We start from the raw sequence: 25,895 nt of genomic DNA, 5'->3' as shown, positions 1-25,895 counted from the left end.
CAATATAGTGAGGCTTTGGTGTTGAGAAAATAAGCATTTCTTGAGTGGGTGTGGTAAGTAGGACACTGATACTGAGTGCTACTGGTTGTATGTTAAGATGACAAGAAGGATATTACAAGTATTATATAGCATTTTATGAACAAAATACTTTATACTGTAAAGCACATTACAAATGTAAGATAATATTTTTCTTGTTACGTGAAATACAAGGACATTTTCTTCCTCCTGCTGTCTCTAATATTTAAAAATAAAAGCATAATATGCTAATTAGACCTGACAGCCGAATGACCTTCTGGACATCCTTCCGAACGACCTTCTGGATGAAGCTGGGGCTGCGAGGGCTGAACCCCTTGCACGAATTTCATGCATCGGGCCTCCAGGGATTATATAATAATATTTCTTCACTCATTTTTTTCTGCTTGAGTTTTGAGGCCTTTTCCCAAAACACAACTTGATCAAGATAAAAATTCTCTCCATCACACCTTGTGCCCCCTCATGTCAGTCTTGTCCCCTCCATGGATAGTCACTCTTATGATTTATATATCATAGGTTAGTTTAGGGTTTTGCAATTTAAATGACTTAAGAATCAACAAATGCCACTATTATGTTATTCCCATTGTGTAAAGAGGGCCCCTGGTGCAATCCCAAACTTTCTTGCTTTTTAAATTTAGTATATTATTTACTAAGAAAAAATATTAATACCCTCTAGCATTTTGGAAGATGTTTATTTCTATTGCTTGTGCCTAAGTAATGTGTCCTAGATGAGACATATTTGCTATCAGAGTGCTCTGTCTAATCATGTTTATCAAAAGCAGAGGCTAGATGCCACAGGATATATATATATAGTTAACACAGTCCCAAGAGGGACTCATATGTTTTCAGGGAGCTGTTTACTGGTACTGTGCTAAGGTGTTCACAGAGGTGTAGAACACAAGTTAAAAGACCATTTGTAAGAGATAGCATGGAAAATCCTAAGCACATTCAGAAGAGGATGAAATGTTACTGTCTTTCAGGAAAGGCCTCTTGCCAGAAAGGGCATTTTAGTTGGGTTTTGGAGGACAGGTTGGACCTGGCTGGGCATCAGTGGAATAGGAGGCCTGAGCAGGTAGAACCAGCAGGCACCATGCTGGAGTGAGCTCAGCAGTGGCAGCTGTGTCACCACAGGGATAAAACATAGAGCTGTATTTCCCCCATGACCATTACCAAGAGCTAGTTACATAGCTCTTCTAAGGAGTTATGTACTTGTTTTATACGGAATAGATTTCTGGTGCAATATACTGTTACTAATAGCACCTTATTAGATACGTAGCTTCTCTTTTTCTAATGTATGTCAGGTTTTTGAAAGAACCTTTGTCTATATGTGAAAAGTATGAAGGTTGCCTCTATAGTTTTTGTACATTTATATTTAACCAGCTTCACTGATTCTTAAAGTCACCCAGCATTTCTACTCTAGCTGAGAAATGGTGGAGTATAGTTGCCTAGGGAAAATAGAGCTATTATTAATAGGGCAAACACTCCTTCAAGTGCCATATCCCCTTTTAAAGAACACAGCTTATTTTAGTTACAACCTCATTACATTGCTCTTTATGTGACAAAAATTATGTGGTCTTTCACTTCCTTTTAGAGATAAAAGGAAATGTAACTCAGAATCTGGGAAAACGGTTTCCCTGGTTCCTGTGTCGCAAAGCTCCTATTCAGTCATATATGAAAATCCAGGGAGATAATTGGCGAGGAAAATCACTAGGTTTCCTGAACAATAGCATCAAACAACCTTCCAGGCAATTCTGCATTTCCCTGCTGGCTTTCCATCCATAGAACTTCTCTTCTATGGTTGCCTTCTGTTGTCACATTTGCAAGGCAACCCACTCCATTTTGGGCAATGCCTATTACTAGAAAAATTTTCCTTGTATTGAGACAAAAATCTTTCCTTCTGTTAACTTTCCTAATACTGGCTTAAATATAGACTTTTGAAAATTGGCCTAAAACACAGGCATCATGTCTAACGCTGTTTTCAAAGCCTGTTTTTCATCTGTAAAACAGAGATTAAAAATAAATGTGACAGAAAAAAATAAATGGGATGAAGCATATAGGGAGCACAGTACTGCTCAATAAAGGCCATTTATTCCAGCCACATACACAATTAACTGTGTTTTCAGACTGTGCCCTTAGTTTATGAAGGATTGCACATCCCCCTTGCAGGCTATGGGATAGGCAGATAGGACACCACTTTGGGCCAGAGCTGCTTTGAAAGTCAGATGGTCCTTGTGTGGATTTGTTTGTGATAGTTACCATTTCTGGCTCATCATAACATATACATCAGGATATTTATTTCCCATCCTGGTTTTTAAAGTGTCAAGATGTAGCGTGGAGCAGAACATGTTTTCATTTCTATAGAGCTTCCTGCCTCAATGGGGAGGAATAATGGAGAGCATTTTTTAAATAAATAAATTAGTGACTATGCCTGCGTATTTTATTTTTTAATTGTGGCAGCCAAATTCTCAGGGTTGAGAGTCAATCTGGCATCAGTGCCAGGATGGATGACACTAGCTTTTGAGGTTTTCTTATAGAACTGTTAGAAGTCGAGGGTTTGGGAGAAAGAAACTTCTCCAGTCAGACTACATTAGAACACTTAGTATAGTGTCCAGCACATAGTAAGGAACTACCCTTTCTCTAACTATTGTACAGTTGTTGTTTTTTTAAGAGAGAGACATTTTTCTGGTATAAGCACTGCTCATTCTCCTAACCATCAATTACAGACCTCATGGAGTTATAGATTGTTAGAGCTTCAAATTACATTTCCATTAGTGGTGATAGATTAGACTAAATCATTCCCATGTGTTCTTATTTAGGCCCCCTTGTGGTCAAAAGCAGACATTTGTGAAGCATTTTGAGAAGCAATGTCCACTATATGGACTTGACTTTACAAGGACCAGGCAGGTAGTTTCACTCAGATAAAAACCTGTTATTTGGTCAATTCGCTTCAGTTAATATTTTCCCCAGAGTACCTATCAACATTAGACACTTGAACTTTCCTCCTATGTGTTATTGGTAGCAGTATCACATATTTGTGCAGTGAGGATATTTGAATGTTGAGAGGAAAGTGATTTTGACCCCTAAGTCATCCCACGAGAAAGTTAGGACTACCGAAAGGAGGTAAGTATCTTATTATTGAATATTACATGCATGCCTCTTCCACATATTTTTTTACTCAATAATAGGCCCTCTTCTAGCATTAGGTGTTATCAGCTCCAATTTCATGGACAAAGAGGCGTGAGTTCCTCAAACCCCCCTCACCCCCTCACCCCCATTAATTCATAGCCAGATAGAGCACAAGCCTTAATAGATTTCTTCACTAAGTTCTAACTTATTCCTGTTTATTTACACAGGTATGTGTAAGATATAATGGATATATATATCCATCTTTAGTCAGATATATATGTGACTATGGTTTTGTTTTTGGTATTTTGAAGATGATAATCCCATTTAGAAACTATGCAAAGAAAATTCCCTTTTTAAAATAATGGAACTCCTAGAAATCTAAATTTGTTCAACATAATAATCATAAGAGAAACATGTACTGCTCAGTCACAGGTTGGCATGTAGGTTCACATTTATGGAATAATTGTTAGGACTAGTTTATTCAGGTTCATTCCTATCCCGTAACTCTCAAGGACATGGCCACTGTAAGAGAGCTGAATTTGAAGAAGAGATTGATACTAAGGTTAATTCTGCATTTATGAAGCTTCTATTATGTGGTCACTATATGCACAGTGACTGGCTTTCAAATTAAAAATTGGGAATTATGATCAGATAAGCAGTGATTCTACTTAAAATAGATATTAGGACAGAATGTCTGAAGGACATGATGTGTTAGAAAATCAGGCACAGGATATGAGTGAGGCTTTGGTGTTTACAAAGGAGTTAAAGGACCTTATTTCCTCCCACAAGGCTCTTTAAATCTTGATGTATACACAATTAACAATACAGGATATGATACATTTGTGGTCAGCAGAAACTTTCTATCAATACACATAAATAATATAGTTGTAGCTTGTTTAAAAGCTTATCCTGACATGATCTTCTTTTAAAATATCTTTTCTTATTAGTTTGGAATTTTATCCATATTTTCACAGCTGGTTCAGTCCTAGGTCACTGAGGAATGGAAGCAAAGGAAGTGGTTTCTCTTTACAGTGCTTCCTGCACTTGGTCAGCCACCTGCTAATGATGCTAATGCTGTTCATACTCCTAATACTCATGTTTTATGTGTTAACTGGGTTAACATATTTTATATACAAGTGAAATCAAATGGGGTTCCATGGAGGAGAAGTGTCATAGAGGGAATCCCCAAAACATTACTCTTCTGTCACTTTAGCCACTATAGCTGCTCCTGATTTCTAAGTACCTAAATCTCCTCGTAAGTGGCTTTGCTGGCCCCAATTCATAATAGGTATTCACCTACCAGTATATGCAGTCTATTTATATATCTGGGTCATTACTAAAACCAGAGATGTGAGCTACATCCAGACAGCCTTAACCTCTGGTTTGTTTACTTCTTCCTTTTACATGCTCTTGGAGACTAGAAGTTCGAGTACGACACACCTTATTAGTGTAAATTTTTAAGGAGAACTCATCAACAATACTTACTAGTATAAATAAAAATGTAATGCCAAGAGGCTCAGAATAAGCTGCCCTTAAAATTTCTCCATGGCATAATGGGATATTTCTCAATGTGCTAATAAGTGTGTAGTGAAAGGATTTTAGGGCCTTTCTTTTGGGATTTTTTTTAAAGAGGGAAGAGACCTAAAATCCTGAATCTTGTAGGGTAATATACAGGAAATGAGAAACCAATTCAGGGATGTCCATTCTTTCCTAGTGAGATATACAGAGATCCTAAAAACATGTTTAGAAATTTAATGTGACACTTTGTTGAATAATAGAATTAAGTATAAGTTGGAACTGCTTGGGCCTTATTGGAAGGGGTTTAGTTATTCAAGTAGTAAAAGGCTATTTTAATAAGTACCCTTTATTATGATTTTAGCAGCCATGTAGCCCTGATTTTCTGTGATAGGCCTATTTCAAATGTCTCTACCGTGTTCAGACTCAGTGTTTAATTCATAAAGTACTGTCACCATATTAGTTTCCATCAGTTCCTGGGCCTCTAGGCCATTAGAGATTATTCAGTCTCCAGCCTGTCACGTGCTCAAGCCACTCCTTACCTAGACTCCCATGGACTAACTACAAAGCAGAACCAATACAGGCCCTTGGCAAACGTTGGATCTTGGCCCTTCTGAGGATCATTTGGGCAATTCAAGGAGACAGATAAAACTTAAGCACTCGGCTCCTATAGATGTGACTAGAGCCAGACTAGTCATTTCACAGATGAAGAACTAAGAAACAGATATGCAACATGACTGGTACAAGCTGGTGGTTGTATTTTGAAGACATTTGGGAGAAGGAAGCATTGTTTGCTGGACTTAATGCATTCTTAGTGTCATTTCCTATGAGATGATTAGCTGCTTCACTACCCAGGTCGCGACCCACAGGTTGAGAACTGCTAGCAGGGTTGCCTAAGACCATTGGAAAACACAGACATTTACATTACGATTCATAACAGTAGCAAAATTACAGTTATGAAGTAGCAACGAAAATAATTTTATGGTTGGGGGTCACCACAACATGAAGAACTGTATTAAAGGGTTGCAGCATTAGAAAGGTTGAGAACCACTGTGTTAGACAGTATGCACTTCAGACCATGGTTATATAGTCATTGATAAAGTTGAAATGGAAGCTAAAGTTTGTGACAAATGAATTCTTTGGAACTTGAATTCTATGAATTGGCTATAGAATGAAATATTTAAATAATAAATATAATCTTAGTGGGCTGTACTGGGTATATAAATGAGTACCATGTCTGCTCATTGGCATACATGGGGTCAATGAACTGTGGTGGTGTTCCCTTCCCCCATTAAGTTTTTAGAAGAGAAAGAAAGTCTCTTCCATGTCTCCTACTTTTCCTATTAGCAACTACCTTCATAGATGTGTCCACTGTGTTCTGCATCTCCTATCACCTGTCTTCCAGTGTTGTCCTCTCATGTTCTAGCCTTAGCCCTTGTCATTCCAACCATCCTCTGCTTTTGTTTCCTGAGACACACTGTTCCTTCAGCTGTCACTTCTGGCCTGAACCCTCACTTGCAGCTCTGATCAAATCCTAAATTCTGAACTCCAGCCTTCCATCCATAACTGCCATCTGAACATGTTATATGTGTCACCTCAAAACCAACAGAAAACAGGACCTAGAACAGAGAGATTTCCTATTGGTTCTCAAATTCAGTTTTAACATCATTTAAAATCCTCTTAATCCTCTCATTGTTCTCAATTTCCTTATTCATATTTAATGATGCCACTGATCTCCCCACCATGTATTGTGTGTTCTCTTCCACATACATATACATAGACATAAAACTAAGGGAGAAAAAGATTGAATTGGTTAACATACTTGCCTAGAAAGAAGAAGCTCAAAACATATGTCTTGTTGCTCTTAAGATAGCAGTGTCATCATTTAAAAGGAAAGCTTGTTGTTATGCCAGTGAGCTAACGAATTTTTGGAAGTCTGTGTAAAACTATAACACATGACTCACTGTGCATGTTTCCTTCCCTCACCCAGCAACCACTTGTCACCTTGGAAAGCTGGCAGAACAGTGGGGTTTGCGTCCAGAAATGAGTTGACTTTCTACTCCCACTGCTGATGGTTTGTCAGTCACAGGAAGAACCTCATAAACTTTTTTGTGCTTATTTGCCCAATGGTACATCTATAATTATATTTCAGAGTTAATAAATTTGAATAAATATGAAGCTTGAGGTTCATATTTATTGTTGAATGTTAGAGATGGGGGACGCACTGAAAATCAGGTTTGCCCGCCTCCTGGTCCTACTGAACAGGGAACTGAGGCCCTGAAAGGTTATCTGATCTGTCCAAGGCCACACAGCTAATTTGTGACTAAACTATAGCTGAAATCCTGATATCCTAACCCCCAGCCACGAACTCTTCCATTTATCTACCTTTTAAATATACTAGGTCTCCTCTTGCCATTCATCTGGGCTGAGTTCTGAAGCCTGTGGAAAAGCCCCAGTAAATTCGGGTTCTTAGTCTATTTTAAAACATTAATCATTTACACAAATAATTTTAATAAAATAATTAAGTTGTAAATGTGACAGATTCACACTGTTATTCTGATGACACAAGTTTAATCAGAATGTCTGTGGTCTGTGAGCACAAATGGAAGTGGGATCAAGTAAAATGCCTCTGGGCATCTGAGAAACATGAAAGTGCAGTATCCCTGGCTCCTTTGCTTGTAGTTTTTTTTTCCTCTCCCATGGCCTGGCAATTGTTTTATAATACCCCAAGTTGACCACCACTACCACCACCCAATATGGTTTTACTCACCTCAGGGTGTACTGCAGCCCAACCTTTTTCTCCCTTGTCTATTGAATCCTTTCTTCTTTATCCTTAGCATTGTTGTTTCTCCAGATTACAATGCTAACTCAGATTGGCTAGGTTTTCAGATAATTTCAGAGGGTAGAGTAGGTGGATGGATAACATGAAACTTTTCCCCTTGTCAAATCTACAATTGGTTGCTTATTCATTCATTCAACAGACATATTGGGCATTGACTATGTCCAAGACACACAGCTTCTGCCCTTACTGGTATCATAGTACTAGATGTGCATGGGAGGGGGAATAGAGCACAGCATGACAAACAATGGAATACTACAGAGTAAGTTTTGTTTAACGAGGCTGAGATAAGTGTGTACAGTGTACCAAAAGAGTTTAGGATGTAGACAGGTAGTGATAGGAAGGATAACAAAGCTAGGTAATAGGATCATCAAGAGCAATGGTTAAGAAGCAATAAAGAATGGGAAGTGTACAGAGAACTACACTTTCCTGGAATGATATAGAATGTACAGAGAGTCATGAAGGAGATGAGGCTGCAAATATGTGGAGTTTGGGTTTTCAAACACAATTTGTCCATCAGGAATGTCTAAGTAGAAGACCAACATTTGAGAAGGCATTTTCTCTCTAGATTGGTCTTAGATTCTTAGCACGTGGGTCCTTGAAGGGGCCTAGCTATCCCAGTCTTCATGTCATTCAGTGGAAGAGTTCCTTAGAGGATGACCAACTTGGTCAATGTCAAGATGTTGGATGGTTTTTTTCCCCATGCAATATGGTGCCCACTGGCAGTCTTTAAGAGGCAACCTTGAGGTTTGCAAAAAAAAAGGGGGGGGGAGATATTTGTATAATTTACATTAAATGAATATTTAACAAGTTGGTATTATAGGCTTTGTACTTTAAATGAGGAGATATTTCTTATACAAAGCAATGGTTACACTTGGAGGAATTATTTTTGGAAAGAAGAAAAGGAATAAAAATGTTAATACTGTTTGCCTTAAAATCAGAATTGGTGTTAACTTTGACAACCACATATAATATTTGTTATGGTGGTAAGTGAACTTTATGAAATCACTGGTCATAGAAATATATGATAATATCAGACTCAAATTTGGTCAGTAGTGTATACTTTCATTAAAACAATATCATTCTAATAATGGCTGGTAATAGTAATGTATGGACTGCAGCTGCTCAGTGTATGTCTGAAGTATTACTGAATCTTTGTAGACAGTCTTGTGAAATTGCAAGTTTCTAAATGAGACCTATATTCAGTCTAAATAAACAATGATTAGCTTAATCGAATTTTTGCTTTTGTTTAACACATTGTGATATTTACAGCTTTAGGCAGATAGTGCTCGGGTGGGAAGTAAGGGAGAAAGTTTTTCTTTGGTTCCATTTTAATTTTTTTTTATTTTTATTTTTTTTTATATTTTATTGGTATTTTACAGAGAGGAAGGGAGAGGGATAGAGAGTTAGAAACATCGATGAGAGAGAAACATCGATCAGCTGCCTCCTGCACACCTCCCACTGGGGATGTGCCCGCAACCAAGGTACATGCCCTTGACCGGAATCGAACCCAGGACCCTTCAGTCCGCAGGCCGACGCTCTATCCACTGAGCCAAACCGGTTTCGGCTGGTTCCATTTTTAATTTATCTCACAGTATTTACCTTATGGAGAAGTTTTGTAAGTATTTGGCATTTGATGGACTCTGTTTTATAAAATAGAGGTTCTAAGACCCAGAGAAATGAAATACATTTGTTTGTCAATGAATATTAAGCATTTACTCTGTGCCAGGCACTGTGCTAAGCATTGAGTAATAAAAGACAGCTTAGGCACCACCATTTCTACCTAATGTTCAATTCAATTTGTTTATTCCTAATAAGTGGAGAATTGAATGTTACATTTTGATTCTGGTAGGTGAAAAACCTTTTATGTTTCCTTTTGGAGGAATATGGAAGAAGAGGCTGTTCAAGGAAGGTACTTTCTGTAGCAACCACCAGGTGTCAGCAGAGGACGTGAAACTCTTGGCAACATTTGAGACCTTGGTTGTCTTATCTCATTAAGGTCATTTCCATTGGAATTTTTCAAAAGCAGTAGACCTCCACCTGGCCACTATCTCCCAAATAGTAATGTCAGACATTTTCTCCTGAAGACTAATCACATCCATTCCTTTACCTTATAAAAATTGCATTAGTTCCTCAATCTTTTCATGATTTTAAGCTTTTAATTCTTTCATAGTTAATACAAAGTAGAGAGGCTATTGTGGGTAGGGGTAAGGGAGTATCACCAAATTCTTGTTTCTATTGAACCCTTCTCCCCAAATATGTGGAGCCCACTCTCACCTGATATGAGAAAAGGTGCAGGTTCTGTTCTTTTCCCTGCACAGAGAAACAATATGATGGTGGAGCTTGATGGCTCCAAATTGCATAAGGAGTTTTCAGAATGTACAGAGAGAGGCCTTGGCATCTTCACTGGCCCAGCTGTTTGGTTCCTCATGCAGCATGTATCTGGTGGTGTTCACTTACAGATGTTATGGAACAGTGAACAGTGTATTGATCAACAGGGGAAATGTTGGTGAGGTGGATATTGATTTGTATCATACTGGTTTTCTCCAGTTTGTCATCTGGACTCCTCACTTGAATGGGCAGACTGGACAGGGAACTGAGGCATTTGGTATGGGGAAGAGATCCCTTGGACACCCAGGTTTTTTTTTTTTTTTTTTGCCTCATAAGCTTTCAGAAGTGGTAGCAGAGGGCTAAGTTGCTAAGCTACTAATAAACTGAAGGAGAAGCCAGTTTTGGAGCTACAGACACAGTCAACCATTGGCTTCAGTAGCTAAAGCTTCAGGGGATGGAGAGTAAGGCATAGCATGCAGCCCCAAGTCTATCTTGTGAAGAAAGGGCCCAATTGATGCAAGGTTCTAGAGTTTAGACATACTGTAGGGATTTCTTTTGGCCTGATCAGTAGGGTTTGAGACATCGCATTAAAGTTAATTCCAGGAATTATTTGGATTCTTCTGTTGTTTTATATTGACTAAAGTAATATAAATAAGGTGGTGAATCAACATGGATTCAAAAATACTTTGAAAGTTTTGCTTTTGTAGAGATTTTTGTGAAAATAGTGAAAGAAAATTACCTTGTTCCTTAAAACATGTGAAATGTCCTTAAAACATGCTATGTACTCACATACCCTTGAAGTGGGTGGCTGACATTACTATTGGGATTACACCTAGCTCTGCGTCAGGTAGTGGCTCTCAGCCTAGACCTAGAAAGTCTCTGAGAATTGTATTAGGATATACTTCTTAAGCAGCTTAAAAATTCTTTATTGTTGGCCTCACTTCCGATTAATGTAACTGCATTTGGGATTGTATAAGATAGATCTAATTGTACAAAATCAGTGTCTTTGCTCTATGATGGCTTTAGTTAATGGTCTTCAACATTTTCCCATTACTCTGTCTAGGGCAGTGGTTGGCAAACCACTGCTCATGAGCCACGTGCGGCTCGCGAGCCGCGGTTTGCCGCTCTGTTGACTAATGAGTTTGCAGACCATTGGGCTAGACCCGTGGTCGGCAAACTGTGGCTCATGAGCCACATGCGGCTCTTTGGCCCCTTGAGTGTGGCTCTTCCACAAAATACCATGGCCTGGGCGAGTCTATTTTGAAGAAGTGGCGTTAGAAGAAGTTTAAGTTTAAAAAATTTGGCTCTCAAAAGAAATTTCAATCGTTGTACTGTTGATATTTGGCTCTGTTGACTAATGAGTTTGCCGACCACTGGGCTAGACTAAATGTTACCATGTAGTTGGAAGCTGTGAGGATTAGGCAATTGTGGCATATTGTGTGCAAAGAGGTAAAGGGTAGTAGGGAATCCTACAGCAATTGCCAATGTGCTCATGCAAACTGGAGTTGTCATATTCAGGCCACGCTGATTGTCACCTCTCTCAGCAGCAGTTTTACAGTCTCTTCTCCTCCCTTCCCATTTTCAGATCACTGGGGTGATCCTGCTGGCTGTTGGAGTCTGGGGCAAACTCACTCTGGGCACCTATATCTCCCTCATTGCTGAGAACTCCACAAATGCCCCCTATGTCCTCATTGGAACTGGCACTACTATCGTTGTTTTTGGCCTGTTTGGATGCTTTGCTACATGCCGTGGTAGCCCATGGATGTTGAAACTGGTGAGTATGTCACAACATCATACTGCTTTTTCAATTCATTTTTGCAAAAATATCAATCACATGAAAGCAAAGTGGCCTTTCTTGAAGCCACAGATAAGACCTCAATATTCATTGATTCTAATTTTAGTCCAGACTCTTACATAATCCACCCTTTAATCCCTTGGAGGGAAAAACAACCCCAAACACAGCCTGGCACAAAAACAAAAACAAAAACAAAAAACAGTCCTGGTCCCCTGAGGTAAATGATGAGAAATCAGTTCTAATAGGCCATTTATATCCTTGTGGCAAGACACCCTGTTCCAGTTTTGAATCCTGTCTTAGAAATCTCTTCAAGCATGTGATGTGCAGCTTTGGTGGGCAAGACAGCATCCCAAACATAAGCAGTCTTTCATCTCCAAGTTCCCACTGGAGAAATACTTTCTGTGTCCTTGAACTTGGCTGTGGATGCATGGGCACACTCTTCTCGAAACCTGTACACCCTGGTTCTATGGGAGTTGAGCTAATCCAGAGCTTCTCCACTCAACAGAGGGTTGATGCAGTGCCAACTATTGGCTACCAGGACCAGTGCTGGGTACCTTTACTCCAATAGGGCAGACAGAGCAGTGATGTTTCCCAAAGAATAAGGGCAGGCTGTTGAAAGGTTGTTACTGCAATTCTTAATTTTTTAATAGAATAGTTGCCTAAGTCTCTACTCACTGTCCATCCTCCTCATTAATGAAAGTTAATGTTAAAGGCTTTTATAGATAAAAGGTAGCAAAGGCATCTCGTAACACTTGAGAACTCATTAGCAAAGTGTCCACCAGTACTTTGTTGTTTGTGCTTCCTCATTTAGCTCTAGGTTGTAGTAACATTTAATACCATGTAGTGATAGATGTGGGTGTAAAGATAATTCACTCTAAAGGAACCACCTTCCAAAGTGGCACAGGTCAGTGTCTTTGTTGACAACCTCATGGAAGCCATGGTTGATTTGGTCACTTTCTCTTCTGCAGACCATGCAGGAGACATGCCCTGGCCACCACTGATTCTTTTGGGTTGGTGGCAAAACCATAGCAAAGCCATATTGAGGCACTTTTGCTGCTTTCAGCTGCTACTCTATGCTAATACCCTGAGTTTTCCTTGTATTTTTTACAAGCACTAGGATTTGTTTCAGTCTTAGTATAGTAGTCCTCAACTTTGGATGCATGGTTAAATAAATCACCAGGGCAGCAAGAGGAGAATTAACTTCAAATGCATAGTAAAGAAGGATTACTAAATATTCATCTGTCTAAACAATAATGGAGGAGACCTGGTCATGAGACTTGACTGATTCTGACACTATCTATGTGTTTAGTGGCAAGGATGTAATCTCTTTGGACATTTGTCCTCATTTATGAAAGAATAGTATTGGACTAAATCACCAAGGTTTCTTCCAGCTCAAATAGTATGAGTGAATGGGGGGCATAAGAGAGGATACAGCAATGGAATAGTTATCTCTGGCCTCTTCTGAAGGCGGTGCCACACCATGCTACCATTTTCTCCTAACACTTGAGAACTTGTTAGCAGATGAGCCTCTTGGGAAGTACAAAAAGTTTTTATTTTTTACATTTAAAAAATTATCATTTTGTTCCTTTTACCTGCCAGATGCTATCCTGTGTGCATACTACATTTATTTCTCACCATCTCTGAATGAAGTATAGGTTGTATTTCCATTACAGGATAAAGTCTTTGAGGTTAAATAACCTGCCAAGGTTCATATAGCTAATATACCAGTACAGAAAGCTGGTATTGGAACCCATAAATGTCTCTTTCCAGAGACAGGATAGTTTTTACTATAGTATTTTCATTTGGAGAAAACTTGAACCCTAACATCTGTATTTAGCACAAGCTCTTCCGAATAGACTTTGGCTAAGGCCTTGTGAAGGAGAAGAAGCTATTCTCTGAAAGGTTCTGGTAGCAGGGAAATTCTGAAAGACAGGATATTGCTGACTTTGCTGATGAGAGAGGAAGTAACTTGATTAAGTGTCAGTCTAGAATTTTACAGTCCTCATTTAACCTCATTAATTGCAAAACAACTGAAAATAACTATTTTTACTTTATGGGGCCTAGAGAGGCTGCCTCTTTCCTAAGAGTTTCACCACAGAAAGACTAGGGCTCAAACTTAGGAGGAATCCTGGTGGAGTCTAGGCCTGGTGTGAGAGTCTCCCTAGAGTAAAATATGCTTCTAATTGCATTTTGTACCAAGTCAAAAGAGAGAAGTTGTTTACATAGGGCATTCTACTCATAGCTGTGTGCTTCATATTTTAGTGGCTGTACTTTAAGTGTGTAGAGACTTTTGTTAATATTTCAAATGAAACTGGCATTTTAAGCCAGTACTTCCTCCTTTTAATATATGTACCACTAGCTGAGAAAACGAATTTATGATCCTGTGTATATATTTATACTTTACAGGACATGTGTACACTTTACAAGTAAGTCATATGGCCATGTGCAGTCTATCTAAATTCCACAGCATCATCTAGGGCCATTCCAAATATTGAGGGCTTTTATATAGTTTGAGATGAGAAGCATATTGTAAGACATATGCCTTGTAGGAAAGGAATCAATTCTCTTTCCTTTCATCTGCTTTTCAAAGTCACAAAAATGGAAACCGTTAATGTCTTGTAACTACCATGTAATATCCCTGAAATTAGGCATGCACATGCACACTCACAAAATCAACTTGGAAAGTACAGGAAGCATGAAATGAGAAAGAAGCACTAAGGGTTTTAGGTGCCTGCAAACGTTGTTAGTCAGTAGTGTAGCATAATGGCTTTTAAAAAGGCTATTAACTCCACGTACTGTGCAGAACAAGAAAGGTAGGTAGGTAGCCTATTGACCATTGTTGTATATGCTGCATTTGAGTCTGACCACCATATTAAGGAAGGGAGGTCAACCTGTGCACATTCTGATTTTTCTGTAAGTATGGGAGGGATACAATTCCAAAGCGAGAGATTTTGAAGCCATTTCATATGAGACTTACTTAAGGAAACTGGAGTAGTGTGCCTGAATGGAAAAAAGCAGGGTTGCGCCATGGCTGTGTTTACCCATATAAGGGCCTGTTGTATAGAAGAGGGGGCTGGTTCTTATATCTCCTGAAAGCAGATTCAACACCAGTGAGTGGAAGTTACAGGTAGGCAGACTGTGGCCAAGAGAAAGGAAGTCTTTCCAGCAGTTGAAACAGTTTGAAAACTAAATGATCTACAAGGGGTGGGTGGGTAGAGCTGGGTTTGCAGATGCTAGATGAAGGTGCAGGCAGATGCCAAATGACCATAAAGAGGAAGGTGGTATGAAGGACTCCCAGACAGTGTGGAACTGTGTCCTGTGACCTCCAGAGTGACCTTCCAGGGAAGGAGTTGGGGCTGGGAACTGCCTGTGAGGTGTGGCGTTAGACTTGTGTGACATTAGACTAGCTCAAGGATTCTAACATTAAAAATAATGGATACCTTAAGTTGTAGAAAGCCCTTTTAGATTTCTCTTGGTCAACCTGAGCTGACAGGCATGATACTAGTCCCAAAATGCTTCCTCCTATTAAACAGACATATTCCTATATTGAGGTTCATGTGGGTAAATCTGGAGAAGAGTATTTTTAAACTTTTCCTAAGCTTTGTCTAGGACAGTGGTCGGCAAACTGCGGCTCGCGAGCCACATGTGGCTCTTTGGCCCCTTGAGTGTGGCTCTTCCACAAAATACCACAGCCTGGGCGAGTCTATATTGAAGAAGTGGCATTAGAAGAAGTTTAAGTTTAAAAAATTTGGCTCTCAAAAGAAATTTTAATCATTGTACTGTTGATATTTGGCTCTGTTGACTAATGAGTTTGCCGACCACTGGTCTAGGAAAAAGGAGGGTTTGTCTAATTCTCCCTGACAAGAAGCACTCTTCTTAATCTTGACATATTTGACGTTGTTCCTGCCCACTTGATTTTCAGTATGCCATGTTTCTGTCCTTGGTGTTCCTGGCTGAGCTCGTAGCTGGCATTTCAGGGTTTGTGTTTCGTCATGAGGTGAGTATATACAAAGTGGATCACTTAGTTAAAGAATCTTTGGGAGGAGGAAATTTGAAACCTCTTGAAATGTGTATAGGGCACATATAGGCTAGCTGGCATCTCCAGTGGTATTGCTATTTTCCAAATATCACATATTATGGGCTGAAATGCCAATAAATTTCTAAATGCAGGAATTTAGCCAAACTCAAAAACTTAGTTCTTGATCCTCACTCTGTTTCTTTATATAGTTACTAGTGCCCCGGTGCATGGATCTGTGCACATTGAAAGGAAATTAATTAGAAGAAATATTTTAATATCACTATTCGCCCTTTCTCTATAATAGAAGTGTTCAACCAAATTCATGATTGACAGTGACAGATCGAAACATACATGTGCGATTGGTGCCAGCGAGAGCTTTACTAGTATATGTATTGTGCATGTACGAGTCAATGTTTATTTTTAAATTGCCAGTACGTGTCATATGTACTGGCTGGTCAGTCATTTGGACAGATGGTTGGTCACTTAACCTTTTATATATATATATTACATAAAATTATTCCCCACCTTGTTTTAAAGCAGTGACCTTCAATATAGATTAAATACTCCTTTTAAGATAGCTACGTCAGCAAAGCATAAGTGTTTATCTATATAACGATTTCAGAGACTGTGAAGGCAAGCCAAACTAGTTGTGTCCCAAAGGCAAAGTGCTAGATTTCCCCAAAGCAGCCTGTGCTCTCTTCTCTCCTCCCCAGAGCCCCTTTGGGCCACCCCTGCCACTTGTGGGTAAAATCTACATCCCAGTAATAAGGAGCCCTGCTGTTATGCCTGGTGGTGAGGGAAAAGGAAAAAAGATAGTCATGATCCCAAACCCCTACAGCTCTTTGTTTTTAATTTATATGTAAAATTTTATATTTCTAAAGCTATTCCTTCTGGTCTTCCATAGATCAAGGATACCTTCCTGAGGACTTACATGGATGCCATGCAGAATTACAATGGCAATGATGAGAGGAGCCAGGCAGTGGACCATGTGCAGCGCAGCGTAAGTTCCAGGGAAGGAGCTGGGGCTGGGAACTGCCTGTGAGGTGTGGCGTTAGACTTGTGTGCTGCTGCTGATTCCTGTTCTCAAACTTTTGATCACATTCCATTTCCAAGGGTTAGGGTATTTGTCCAGGGTCCAGTTATCCAGGTAATTACTGTCAAGAAGCATCACTGGCTCTGTTTGTTGTTTTTTAAGTAAGGATTGTGAGGATCCCAATGAAAGCAAGTTTGACCTTAAAATCTGAAGCCTTGGAAAGGAGGTAGGCAGTGAGTGTATGACAGCCTTTCTTAGAGTTGGCTCCCAAAGGTTGGCATTCTGGAAGTGGTTATCTTTAGTCTGGGTGAAGAACTCGAGTAAACTACCTTCACAGGCTTTTGCAGCATACTGGGGATAGAGAGTGGACCAAGAAGAACCTGAGGGTCTGTCAGGTATATGAATGGCCCAGACAGCCTGGTGCTTTACAAAGGATAGTAGGAAAATAGAAGTGTCATGCCTACAGGCACTCAGCAGGGCAGGTGCTGGTGCTAAAGCCTGATGCCCATGAGGATCACCTGGGGAGTTTTTGTTATTAGGGTATTTTTGATATATTTCAGAGGCATTTTAATTTTGGGGTTAATTTATTTGATAAAATTTCAAACTTATCCAAAAATATGCCTTTTAACCAGATTCACTAATTAATTATATTTTACCCCATTTGCTTTAATATTCTCTATGTCAGCAGTTGTGAAGGGTCAAATAGTGACTATTTGAGGCTTTGAGGGCCATGCAGTCTCTGTCACAAGTACTCTGCCTCTGTAGCACAAAAGCAACCATAGTTAACACGTAAACAAAGAGGCCTGGCTGTGTTCCAATAAAACTTGATTTATGAAACCAGGCAGCTGGTGGGCTATAGTTTAGCAACACCAACTCTCTTTCTACCTCTATGTGTATCTTCCCTCCCCCCAAAAGAACATTTATTTACTTATTAGTATAGATCCTTTGAAGAGCTTTTTAAAACCATTTTTGCCTTGGCTTCCCCATCAGCAGTCCTGATTGAGTTGATCTATATACCTTTAACAGCACCCAGCTGACACAGGTGATTTTGATGCATAACCAGGCCACTGCTTTGATTTAAGGAGGTCATAAGAACGCCAACATGACCCATCATTTAGAACTTTCTTCTTTGAGTTCAAATGGGCTTCCCAGTGAGAACAATTGTTAGCGGAGCTTCAACTCATCTTTACTCACCAAAGCTGTGCCTGTTGACTCAGAGGCTTGGCCCATGTTTCTCTTTTAAAAGTTACAGGGCGGTGAGTGAGGAGATCACACAGTCTTTGATCTGCCACACTTTGATTCTTTTCCTTTCCCTGTTAACAGCTGAGCTGCTGTGGTGTGCAGAACTATACCAACTGGAGCACCAGCCCCTACTTCCAAGAGCATGGCATCCCCCCAAGTTGCTGCATGAATGACACCGATTGTAATCCCCAGGATCTGCACAATCTGACTGTGGCCTCCACCAAAGTTTACCAGAAGGTACTTGCTTCCTTTCAGTCCTATTGGGACCAGTGGTGAATGTTTGGGGAGGTCATTTTTGTTTCTGTGAGATTATGACAAGTAGGTAAGAAATGGTAGTCTAGGAAGGAGTCAAGAATCTGCCTTTGTGGTCCTTTATTGCCTGGAAGAGGTACTTGAGGCTGCCCACTTCTAAGGAGAAAGCTGTAACTCAGTTCAGCTCCGCATTCCTCTCCCAGCAAGAATCTACCAGGCATGGTTAGGAAGGTTTAGCAAGTGGTTTCTGTTAAACCTGATGCTGATGTCAGACGGGGAATGCTGGCTTTCTTCTTTCTGAGTGTTTTTTTTCTGCTTAATATATCTACTAAACACGAAATCATTTACAGCTGGGTGTCAGTCCTTAGCAGGAAGGGGGAGTAGAGTTGACAGACAGCATCTGTTTCTGCTAGGAGGGTGGCCTTTATTTTAGGGAGTTCATTGTCATAGGAAAAGAAATAAACAACTCTAATCCAACTCACTGTCAACATCCTGACTCCAAAAGAAATTAGAGAGGAAAAAACTGGCTAAAAGATATTTGAAAGTTAATATGTAGTGGAATTGAGGAATATGAAATTTCAGTAGTCAGAAAAGGAATATCAGTTCTTTATTCTGTTTACATAGACTATGTTAAAGATAAGGTACAAATGCATGTGAAGGCCATATATATTCTTAAATGTTTAGAGAAGTGCCAGATAGAAAATATAGTTTGGTAAACAAGAGGGAGAATAAAACCCTACTATTGAGTTTACTTGTGGTTATGTGGCCATCAGGTAAATTTTCTTTTCTTAGATAAAATTCTATTCTTTTAAGGTCTTCAAAATTCTATGTGATCTGGGCCAACTACTGAATGATTCATAGGAGATAGCATTTTCTGAGAATCAGAATGTTAAGATATTGGTTTCTGTATTTTACCCATTTAATGTTGGTATTTATTGCATAAAAACTGTAAGGCATTGTTGCCATTCTAGAAGCTTGGTTTGTCATGCTGGGCTTATGACTTTGCTATTGGATTGGGGAGGTAACATGTTCAGTACTGACAGCTTCTTGTCTTGGATAAGAGGACATCTGTTCCTACTGAAATTTTCTTATGAACCTAAAGTTTGAAACCCATTTGCCTCTCATCAGTAAGATAACTTCTGCTTTTTTCATGGACATCCCCACCAAGCACCCATACATGTCAGTATGCTGCCATTTTATGAAATGCCACCTTACGTAGCACAAGGTGGCTACTCTGATTTATAAAAGGCAAGAAGAGCTTTGCGGCAGGGAGATATTGGTGTACCAGAGCCTCAGGAAGTCATTTGTAGAAGCAGAAACCTCAACTTTGATAAAAGTATTTTTTATACCCAAACTTCCTCTTCTTTTGTGCAAGTTGAGGGTCTAGAAGTCCAGATCATAGGGTCTGGAGTCAGACTCCAGGTTAAATTCTGGCTCAGCCACTTGCTGGTCATGCAATGTTAATAAGTTACTTAACCTTTCTCAGTCTTGTTTCTCATCTGTAAAATGGGGATAATAATAGTTCCTGCCCCTTAGGATTGATAGGAAGATTGAAGAAGATAAAGTATCTAAAGCATGGTGCCTGGCACAGAATAAGGACACGGTAAATGTTAACTGTAATATTAACTATTACCTGTAATATAGTAAATGTTATGACAACGATGAAGTTTTTCTTCCACTCTACCACATTGTGGCTTCCATTAAAAATGACCCAGCCAGTCCTCATAGGAAGGATCACATAATGATGACTCTAGCTCTTATCTGACACCCTGAGAAATCTACCTTGTACAAATAACTGTGAGAGAACAGGAAGGAGCTGAGAACAGTTATATTAATTGCTTTGTTTTGGAGACAGATTTTATTTTGGTTCTGTTAGCAGGATCATGGCATGTCTGCAGGTTCAGTTGGCCAAAAGTATTGGCTGAGTTCCTCCTCCATAGGAATTCCTTTATATATTTTAAAAATATGTTTTTGTTGATTTTAGAGAGAGGAAGGGGGAAGGAAAGAGACAGAGAGAAACGTTGATCAGCTGCCTCCTGCACACACCCTGCTGGGGGTAAAGGCTGCAACCCAGGCATGTGCCCTGACCAGGAATCAAACTGGTGACCTCTCTATGTATGGGATCAGCCAGAAAAATCTTTGCCAAATTATTTTGCAGAGTAAAATAATAACCCACCTCACTTCTCTCTAGTTTTTTTTTTTTTAATTGGGTTTGTGTTTCCATATTTTGAGCCGACCTAGTACCAGTGCTGATGTGAATTTCATTCCTCTACCAGATCATTGACCATCGCTGTGGGGAGAAGCCACAATAATAATGGCCAGCATAGCAAAACACTGTGTTAGCTACTATCATTTGGGAAATGGTTAGAATATTCACCACCCTTCTCATTTTGAATTCTTCCTCTCCAAAACTGCTCTGTCACTGTCTTTTGAAAAATAGTGTGATTATATGGTTTCACTAGTAAAAATGAAATTAGCAAGCAAGCCTCTACTATAAAGAGAGAATCAAATTTCAAAACTCTCCATGGCAATAATGTATTTCCTTTCCCACCCCTGCCCTGGCCTTCAAATTTATGTCAGGTAACTAAGGAGTATAGTTTGTCCATTGCATTAAAAACATGTGTCAAACACTGCTGCTAAGTTAATGCATTGTTTTCTCTGCAAACAGACTGTGAATACATAAAATATCACTTATTAGAAGACTCAGCCTTGGCAGAATTTTTACAGGCTATGAAAAATGTTAAATGGTTAAATCTTGAATTTAAAAATGGGAGACACTGTTCTTTTTTTTTTTTTTTTTACAGGTTATGACAATTTAGTGTGTCTTTCTTGATAAATAAGAGTCCCTTTTACTCTGTTATAAAATTAATGTCTTGATTTTTCATAGACTTTATACATCCCAATTGAAGCTCTTTTACAGAAAACTAGAAAATGACCAAGTCTTCCAAAAAGCTGAATATGTCAGAAGTCTAGGTTGATTTGGCTCAGTTTCAAATGGATATACATATAAATTCATTCTCATTTTTTCATTCTCTCTCCCTCTCTCTCCCTCCTTTCTCTCTCCCTCCTTTTTCCCTCCCTGTTGTTTGACCTGTGAGGTTTTTAACAGGAAGAGTGAGTTTTTGCCTCTGCATTATGGGTGATGTACATTTGGTATCTCCTATCTGTATTAGATCGATAAAATGTAATCCAGTATGTTCAAGGAAAATTCCCTTCATTTTATGGGTAAGGATGTTGACATCAGAAAGGAAAAGTGACTTGTTCAAGGGCATATAGTAAATTTGTAGGAAAGACTCTAGAACTTAGGTTTTCCCCATTTTTTTAAAAAACAAATATAATAGTCTCTTTAGGAAGTATCCTAAAATGCCGTAAAGTTGGCAGGCATTCACTCACCTCTCTCTGACCAAATGATTTCACTTTATCCAAGATTTTTCCATTTGTTGTTAAAATTCTATTAACTATGATTATGATTCAGAGTCTTCCTGTTCAAGGATGTGAAATGCCTTTTCATCTGTTCAAGTTTACTTTTGTGTCTCTATAGTGTTTGCTTCATAGGTCTTACAGATTCATTGCTAAATTTAATTCTACTACTGAGATATTTGCCAGTGAATATATAGTTAACCCTTGAACAACAGGGGTTTAACTAATTGTGCGGGTCTGCATATACACTGATTTTCCCCCCCAATAAATTCATGTACTATTTTCAACCATGGTTGGGAGTCCGTGGATACAGAGGGCCAATTGTATGCATTGATCTAAGCCATTTTATATAGGGGACTTGAGCACCCTCGGATTGTGGTGTCTGCAGGGATTTTTGGAACCAAAACCCCTGAGAATACTGAAGATCAATTTAAGTTTTGGGGGAGTCAAAGTTATATATGGATTTTTATGCAGGGGTTGGCATCCCAACCACTGTGTTGTTCAAGGATCAACATATTATATATATATGTGTGTGTGAATATATATATATATATATATATATATATATATATATTGGATTTACTTTAAAATAACTCAGCCAAGGGATGAGAGATTTAAATGAAACAAGATTAGTCATATTTTAATTGTGATGTTAGAGAAAGGTTCACTTGGGGGCTCATTGTACTACTCTGTATATATTTTTGTATGTTTGAAATTTTTCATTATTTTTTAAGTGTAAAAAGAATGCTGGTAAGTTCCTAGGGTGAATTAAAAACGTTAACACAGTCCAGTCTGGCCTGGATAAAACATGCCTCTGAGACGGTCTCTCTCTGTTTCCAGGGTTGTTACGATCTGGTGACCAGTTTCATGGAGACTAACATGGGAATCATTGCTGGAGTGGCTTTTGGAATTGCATTCTCCCAGGTAGCCTACATAATTGTGTGATCCAGTCAAGCCTTTTCCCTGTCTCCTGCTCTCCTTTCCCTCCCTGGTCTCCAGACTCTGCCTGCCTCACTGTGTCTTGGGAAAGGCTGATAGATGGGGTCAGAGCTCCATGCTCATTAGTCCTTAGGTCATCTGTTTATTGATTTTCCTTTTTCAACTTAAATGAAGTTTTGCCATCAAGGGAATATTGGTTACAGTTCAATTAATGACTAGCTCCAGAAAAACAACTTGCTTCTTCTATAGGTCAAATGGAGGTTAACTGAACAAAATGCTGGCTTAATTGGAGCATAAACAACTCCAAACATCAAATGGCTGATCTGGATTGGAGGGAAGCCTTTTTTTCCTGCTTGACCTATCACTTTTCTGTTCTTAATTCCTATAGATTATGCATGAGGTCTCTCCCTTTAAAAAAAAAAACCTAAATTTAGCCAACTTCATTTTGTGATTATTATTTTAATCTCTAGGTTTGACTATTATTTCTAAAGAGGAAACCAAATTTCTGTATATTACATTTTATTTTCCTTTATCTCTACCCAGCCTCTAAAAACAGTGCGAGAGGTAATTATGCAAACTAAAGATGGAACAAGATTAAGCTAAATCTAAAATTTTGTCCATCACCACCAGGCAGTATACTGTCCCACACGCTTCTGATCTCCTGGCTGAATAATATACTGTTGCTATAATATTACTATGAGTAGAAGGATTGGCATATATACTTAAATAAAACCTTTATGTTTTACTTAGAATTTTTTCAGACCAACAGATCGTTTTTCCAACAAAGCCTAATTATTGTTATCTCAGTAATGTGTCCACAGCTCTAATTTCACCTGCCTGAATTCTGTATTGGCTCTCTCAGACTGTAATTACTTTCTCCCCACCCCTCTGTACTTTTCCTTCCTGCTAAGAACAGATGCACTTTGATCTTATTCAAGTCTAAAACTTTTTATTACAATATGACATATGCAGAAAAGTGCATAACTTAAAAGTATACAGTTTAATAAGTTATCATGAGATGAACATATTTATGTGACTGTCAGATCTAGGAATTGAACATTAGCCTGATAGTTTTTGAAAATAGATGGCTTTGCCTTAGATAAGTCAAAAAGTTTTGTTCCAAGCAGGTTCAAAAAACCTGCGTGACGTTTCATTTCACAAGAGCATGTGGGCTCAGCCAATAGGAGTATGTCATTCTTGTGACAGTTCCAAAATTCATTGACCATTGGTTTGCTTTTTAAAACTCGTGAAGTGATTTAAATCTCAATACACTCACACAGAGACAAACCAGAGTGTTGTCACAAACAGGGCCAATTAACTCAGTCTCCAGAGACATTTCAGAGGAAATTGTTGCCCTGAACTTTCTTCTGGTTGCTATCATATTTCAGTAATAACATCTCAGTAACATATCTGTAATGGCCAAAGGGGCATTTTAGAGGATCCCAAACCATGTGTTTGATGCAGATGAACAAGATGCACTTGACAGCTTGCACATACAGTTTACTTTCCACATATATGTGCAGCAACAGGTTCATACCCACCTACAGGACAGACTTTTTCTGGGCATTTGAGGAGAACTGTCCCTTTGGAGGTAAGAATATGCTGAAGTCCCCACTAATGGCTATCCTAGAACCATAAAGGGACATGATGCCAGTAGTCTGCATGGGGAGAAGAGAGCCTCAAAGAGCCTAGAATCTCATGTATGAAACATCATCCAAGAATATACACATGTGGCCATAAGGGAGTGAAGTGACAACCCTATTTTCATTAGTGAGGTGACCCAAGTCATAAAGAACTTGATTTGTGCTTAGACAAGTGGTTATCTGGCCTGCTGAGCATTAATCTCTCTGTGCTACCTTGAAGAAATCCCTTATGTGGAATTGCTGAGTTTTCTCTGTGGCCCTATGAGGCAGCAAGAGAGGGGATTTGGCTCCAAGGAACCCCCAAACAGAAACTCTCTGTAGAGAGTTTAGGTCTCATGAGGTATCACATAGTTGTTGGGATAAGAGAACAAAAAACACAAAGCCCAGTGACTTTGCAAAGTCAGTACCAATCACTCACATGGCAAGGTAGATGCAGTGGTGAAGAGACCTGAGTCTTGTTATGCTCAGCTTGCAGCAGGGAGAGGAATAGCCATGGCTGTCTTTTATTAGCCAGATGTGCTAGAAACTGCAGCTTTTAATGGTTCCAGCAGCCTCAGAGTTCCTGTAAGCTGAAGTGGAATTCCAGATGCCAGTAGATCCCTCTCTGGAACAATGGTGGCCACTACCAGCCGTACTGATTCTGGTCAGTGACCTAGAACCAAACCTTTAGCCACACATGTTCAAAAATTGTAGGACACATGTCACAGTGAAATTTAGCAAATGTTAGCTTATCTCTTACTAGTAGCTTTAGTATAATAAAGTGAGCTCTACTGAGTAGAGGCTGCAGACAGACCAAAGTATATAGATAAAGAACAGAACTCTATCTTTTCACATTTCCTCACTGCCCTCCTCCTCCTCCTTCTTTTCCTCACCTGCTCTTGTGACCTCCATGTTATCATCTATTGGAACAAACTGGATTTGTACACCTGTTGTCTCAGAAATTAAAGATGGTATAAAGTAAAAAGAAAACTAAGCTGAGTAGTCTTTTAATAGAATGTGCAAGAACTCTGGCCCTGTTAACTAATTTAAAGCAGGCCTTTTATACTTCTCTCCTACTGCCTTTGCCCTCTCAAGGAAAAGCCCATTTGCCTGGAATTGATATGCAGGTCCTGCTACCCTATTTATATTTATAGCAAGAGGTTGAGTGTGTTTTGATAGGGTTTGAATGGCTTGCTTGAGATTGGGCATCTACTATAGATCCAGGTTTACAATTCTGACCTCCGCACCTGGTCTGCTCTATTAAGCATTTAGGCCAAAGTTCACCCTTGTTCTTGCCTCAGATAGCACCTAAAGGGAACTTATTCTGTGCTTTTATAATGAAAGTGTTTGAATCGGTGGAATTGGAAGAAAAAAGGTACTCATCAAAAAAATATATCCTCCTCCTACCCATCCATCCCCTGACCTTCACCACTGTAGAACCTCCCCCAGAGCTCACAGGCTTCTGGGATGATTCATTATTGGCTGGGAATTTTGTTCTGGGACTTGTTTACCTTTTCTATGTAGAAGGCAAGACAAAGCTATTGATAGCCTTGATAAGACATGGCCCCAAAAAGGCTAACAGAACTATTTACTCATGCCCTTAGTATTTTCAGGGCCTCAGATGGTCCCTAACAACATTTATACCATTTCATTTCTAGCCAGATTCCTTGGCACTTTCCTAAAGTCATGGAAGTTTTACTTAGTTTTCCAGTTAAGTAATTAAAATAAAA

The 25,895-nt window shown here is 39.2% G+C and overlaps 1 protein-coding gene across 1 annotated transcript in view; it reads left to right on the top strand.

Annotated features, from left to right (window-relative positions):
* The window catches only part of TSPAN7 (tetraspanin 7), an 89,031-nt gene that overhangs the window by 59,941 nt on the left and 3,195 nt on the right, over positions 1-25,895 (top strand). Inside the window, exons 2-6 of the mRNA XM_080653331.1 lie at positions 11,430-11,618; positions 15,562-15,636; positions 16,562-16,657; positions 18,014-18,169; positions 22,445-22,528. Coding sequence (XP_080509457.1) covers positions 11,430-11,618; positions 15,562-15,636; positions 16,562-16,657; positions 18,014-18,169; positions 22,445-22,528 — 600 coding nt within the window. The remainder of the gene's footprint in view (positions 1-11,429; positions 11,619-15,561; positions 15,637-16,561; positions 16,658-18,013; positions 18,170-22,444; positions 22,529-25,895) is intronic.

Source organism: Plecotus auritus (assembly GCF_963455305.1).
Source record: "Plecotus auritus genome assembly, chromosome: X".
Lineage (NCBI taxonomy): Eukaryota > Metazoa > Chordata > Mammalia > Chiroptera > Vespertilionidae > Plecotus > Plecotus auritus.
The sequence above is the reverse complement of the archived record's forward strand: the minus strand, read 5'-3'. Positions and strand labels throughout refer to the sequence as shown.